This window comes from Sardina pilchardus, chromosome 1, assembly GCF_963854185.1.
Source record: "Sardina pilchardus chromosome 1, fSarPil1.1, whole genome shotgun sequence".
NCBI lineage: Eukaryota > Metazoa > Chordata > Actinopteri > Clupeiformes > Clupeidae > Sardina > Sardina pilchardus.
Genome location: NC_084994.1, coordinates 32202428 through 32207427, shown reverse-complemented (window position 1 = coordinate 32207427; position 5000 = coordinate 32202428). Strand labels below are relative to the sequence as shown.

Sequence of the window (5000 nt, the reverse complement as noted above, 5' to 3'; positions counted from 1 at the left end):
TAACTAGCTGCTTACTAACATGTATATTAGTAGCATACTAGCCATTTGTTAGTCATTATGAATACCTTATTCTGCAAGACCTTATACTACCCTTACTAGACCCAGCAGCTAATTAAAATGGTGAATATGTGTGCCTTGATATAAAGCATTACCTAACTTCTAAACGTGTGTAAATTTGCGTCTGTTTATTCACCATCTCCACAGAGGGAGGGCCGCAGATTTATAAAGAGCTTCATCAAACAGTACAGACGCCAAGTTCCCAGGAGTAAGATCAAATACTTGCGAAGGCAATGGCGACAGTCTCGTCGAGCCAAGCGAGACACAGGTGACTGGACATGTGCCTGACTATTATCTATTTTATTTTTTTCATCCATGGACACAGAAATGACACCAAGCTTTTTTTTGCAACACTTCCCCAGCAATTAAATACTTTGGGGCAATTGCTCTGTCGCTAGTTTGGAGTTTAACACGGTCTTAAACTCCAACTCCCAACTCAAACGCCAGTTTAAAACCATGTTAAACTCCAAACTAGCAACAGAGCAACTGCCCCTTTAACTTTATCCACAAAATATTATAAACACATTTATTAAGGGCTATGAAGTATTCTCAATGCCTTATGCTTATGCACTCATAAAGTATGAGGCTGTCGTAGTCAAATACTCCCTTACAGCTTGAAGTATTGCATTTACATCTTGATAATGCCAGTGGTGACATTAAAGGGTAAAAGAAGCTTCATAATCCATTGTAACAGGGGAGCTACACCAGACGCGTAACTGAAGCGTTCCGTTCGCGACGCGTATGTTGCAGCCGGTCGCAGCAGTTAATTATCACTGTAGTCAATGGAAGTAGCTACACCAGATGCAACAGTGGCGGGTACATTCGAAAAAAATAGACCCATCTTCTAAAATGGATTTTACGCGTCGCGAACGGAACGCTTCAGTTACGCGTCTGGTGTAGCTCCCCTGTAATACTTCAAGCTGTATGTAGTAACATCATAACACATCATTAGTGCAGTCATAACTATGTATAGATATGTATACCTTTGTGTCAATCATTATGAGGCTTTATGTACACTAATAACCCTTTTGTGAATGTGTTTGCTGAATGAGAATTTATGGATACTGACTTAATGTGGTGTCTTAGGCTACAAATTTTTCTTCCTCCAGCCAATCCAAATGTTTCTTTGCAAAAAAAAGGGGGCCAAAATCATTCGTTAAAAAACAACAGCAACAACAATTTTTTTTTATTCTTTTTTTGAGAACATTTTACCGCTTTGTGGTGTTTGAGCTGTACATTGAACTCCTGAATCCGTCCACTTCTCTGTAGCCGTCGAGTGCACCGTTGGAACCATCACCCAGGTGGAGATCAACGACGACGCCTTCCCCATCGACTACGACGCCACGCAGTTCAACGCCTGCTTGAGCCTCACCGTCCTCAAGGACAATCTGCCAGCCGTCACAGACAAGGCCGACGAGGAGGACTACCATCAGATCATTCTGCAGAAGTTGAATCAGGTAACTGCCAAAAACAAGATGGCCGCAGATGTAGAAACGAAATGGCTGCCATACTGTGAAGCGTACAACCATTCTTCTGGGGTCGACGGTGGTTGCAATAGACAGTTAGTGTTTTTTGTTTTGTTTTGTTTTGTTTTGTTTTGTTTTGTTTTGATTGTTTGTTTGTTTGTTTGTTTGTTTGTTTGTTTTATGATTTATGTTTTATGATGATGATTTTATGATTGTTGATTGATTGATTGATTGATTGATTGATTGTTTGTTTGTTTGTTTGTTTGTTTTCTCCCGCCCAGGTCTACCCAGGTGGCTTCTCAGACGACGTGCTCCAGATGCTGGGGCCTGTGTCCCGTGGGGCGACCACCGATGACATCAGCAAGTGGAACATCACCAAAATCGACACTCTGGCCTCTTTGATGACGACGTCGGACGGAGACTGGTCAGAAAATCAGGTTAGTGTACGAGGCCGGAACTTATTGTCGAGAGCAGCTTTAATGTACACACACACTAATGGATGCACACTTTAATGTACAGTACACACACACTAATGGATACACACTTTAATGTACAGTACACACACACTGATGGATACACACTTTAATGTACAGTACACACACACACTAATGGATGCACACTTTAATATACAGTACACACACACTAATGGATACACACTTCAATGTACAGTACACACACACTAGTGGATACACACTTTAATGTACAGTACACACACACTGATGGATACACACTTTAATGTACAGTACACACACACACTAATGGATGCACACTTTAATATACAGTACACACACACTAATGGATACACACTTTAATGTACAGTACACACACACACTAATGGATACACACTTTAATATACAGTACACACACACTAATGGATACACACTTCAATGTACAGTACACACACACTAATGGATACACACTTTAATGTACAGTACACACACACTAGTGGATACACACTTTAATGTACAGTACACACACACTAATGGATACACACTTTAATGTACAGTACACACACACTAATGGATACACACTTTAATGTACACACACACTAATGGATACACACTTTAATGTACACACACACTAATGGATACACACTTGTAGAATGAACACAGTTAATGTATTCAATGAAAATACATTGACTTAATATACGTACTGTACATAAAAATAAACAAACACATTGTCCCCCCCTCTCTCTCTCTATCTCTCTCTCTCTCTCTCTCTCTCTCTCTCTCTCTCTCTCTCTCTCTCTCTCTCTCTCTCTCTCTCTCTCTCTCTCTCTCAGACCAAAGCCATCATGACTAAGTACCTTGCTGCATCGAACAGCATTGACAGTTCGGTTCTGAATTCTCTGGGCGGTTCTGGTGTGTGTTTCCTGGAGACCAGCACTCTGGAGAGCATCACCTCCAGCAGCCTGCAGTGAGTATTATGGGCTGGCTGGACGATAGAACATTTAACATCAAAACGCTGCTCACTGAACAGTCTCACTGTTTTGTGTGCTGGATAACAGAACACTTAACAAACAAAAGTGCTGGTCAGTGTGAACTTTCTCAGCAAGCCCCCCGCCCCCCCCCCCCCCCCAAAAAAAAAAAATGTTGGGTCAGTGACAACCTTCTTAGTTTTAGTGAGCATTGAAGAACAGTATATAGAAAATGAACAGAGATAAAATAACCTTTATGAAAAAAGTTCTGGTCAGTGAGAACCTTCTTAATTAAGCGTCTTCGCACACCGTAGTTATAGAAACACAGTTACAGTATAGGCACAGTCCACTCCTAAATCAGTTCTACTAACTGATCCTCCTCCAAAACCCTGTTTTGTTTTCATCTGCATTCACACTAGCAATAAGAACCGGTAGGAACTGATGTAAGCATGCAGAGTACTAATGGGCCGTTATGTCAGAACGCTGGATGTCGAGTGCACCCGTTATCGCCTGTGCGGCTAACCTCTGACCCCTTCCTGACTTCCAGGCAAGCCGATGAGCTGACCGTCAGCAGCTGCAGCCTGGCCAAGAAGAAGGTCCTGTTCCCCATCGCCCAGGCCGCCTTCATCAACCAGACCCGCGCCGCCGCGAGGGCCACCGACACCGTCACCGCCACCGAGTACCAGCTCGTCCAGTCCTACCTGGGTACGGCCAAACGCTCGGTTCTCATTTGGAAGTGTTTTACTCTCATGTTCTCGTGTCCTTTCGTTCTCATGTTTTCCTGATCTTTTGTTCTCATGTTCTCGTGTTCTTTCGTTCTCATGTTTTCCTGATCTTTTGTTCTCATGTTCTTTTGTTGTCATGTTTTTTGTGCTTTTGTTCTCATGTTCTCATGTTTTCCTGATCTTTTGTTCTCATGTGTTTTTGTTTTTGTTCTCGTGTTCTTGTGTTCTTTTGTTCTCATGTTTTTTTGTTCTCATGTTCTTGTGTTCTTTTGTTCTCATGTTTTTTTTGTTCTCATGTTCTCGTGTTCTTTCGTCCTCATGTTTTTTGTGCTTTTGTTCTCATGTTTTCCTGATCTTTTGTTCTCATGTTCACCTGTTCTCCCGTAACTCATGTCTTGCTCAGGTGGTGCCAGCGAGTCCTTTGTACGAACCCTGGTCTCCTCCAATGTCGACATGGATATTGACACCTTCCTCGCTCTAGACCAGAGTGTCATCCAGGTGAGTGGGGGACTGCGTATCCAAAAACAGAAAACAGAACAGCATTATTGCTGAAATTGATTCTTAATTCTGACTGTAAAGCAAATCACTACATTGTACACATTAGTTTTTTCCCCTAAAAAAATGCACACAATACAACGCACTCACCTCATGCATTATTGCGATAGTACTTTACATCATTGGGAGGGGCCCAGAGTTAGTCTGTCATAGCATAGGGCCCACAGATGAGTCTATCATAGGACCCACATATACATACACACACCATACAACCATACATAGTCCCTAACACACATGCTATACATATCCCCTAATACACTATACACAGACAGACACACACACACACCGCTCCAATACATAGACTCAAACAGCATACACATACCCACACACACACCAACATGCAGTGACGTACATACTCATCTCACTCCACCTATACACACACACAAACACAAACACATGCAGTGACGTTAGCATCATCATCTCACTCCAATTCTCTCTCTCGCCCTCTCATAGTCTCAAACACACACACACACACACACACACACACACACACACACACACACACACACACACACACACACACACACACACACACACACACACACACACACACACACACACACACACACACACACACACACACACACACACAAACAAACACAAACACAAACACATGCATTGACATCATCACATGCAGTCATCATCATCTCCCTCTCGCCCTCTCTCAGACGCTCAGCGTGACGGACGTGAAGAGCCTGCTGGGAGACACCAACGTGAACGACCTGAGCACCTACTCCAGCGACGCCGTCGTCCAGGACTGGATCAGCCGCCAGCTCCAGA

The 5000-nt window shown here is 43.0% G+C and overlaps 1 protein-coding gene across 5 annotated transcripts in view; it reads left to right on the top strand.

The window, feature by feature from the left end:
* mslnb (mesothelin b) overlaps nt 1-5000 on the top strand; it is a 99201-nt gene that overhangs the window by 92667 nt on the left and 1534 nt on the right. For all 5 annotated transcript variants that reach the window (XM_062542492.1, XM_062542484.1, XM_062542476.1 and 2 more), the window contains 7 exons: nt 205-325; nt 1327-1514; nt 1805-1960; nt 2806-2939; nt 3488-3645; nt 4069-4163; nt 4889-5000. The exon at nt 4889-5000 is cut by the window's right edge and continues 195 nt beyond it. In XM_062542492.1, coding sequence (XP_062398476.1) covers nt 205-325; nt 1327-1514; nt 1805-1960; nt 2806-2939; nt 3488-3645; nt 4069-4163; nt 4889-5000 — 964 coding nt within the window. The remainder of the gene's footprint in view (nt 1-204; nt 326-1326; nt 1515-1804; nt 1961-2805; nt 2940-3487; nt 3646-4068; nt 4164-4888) is intronic.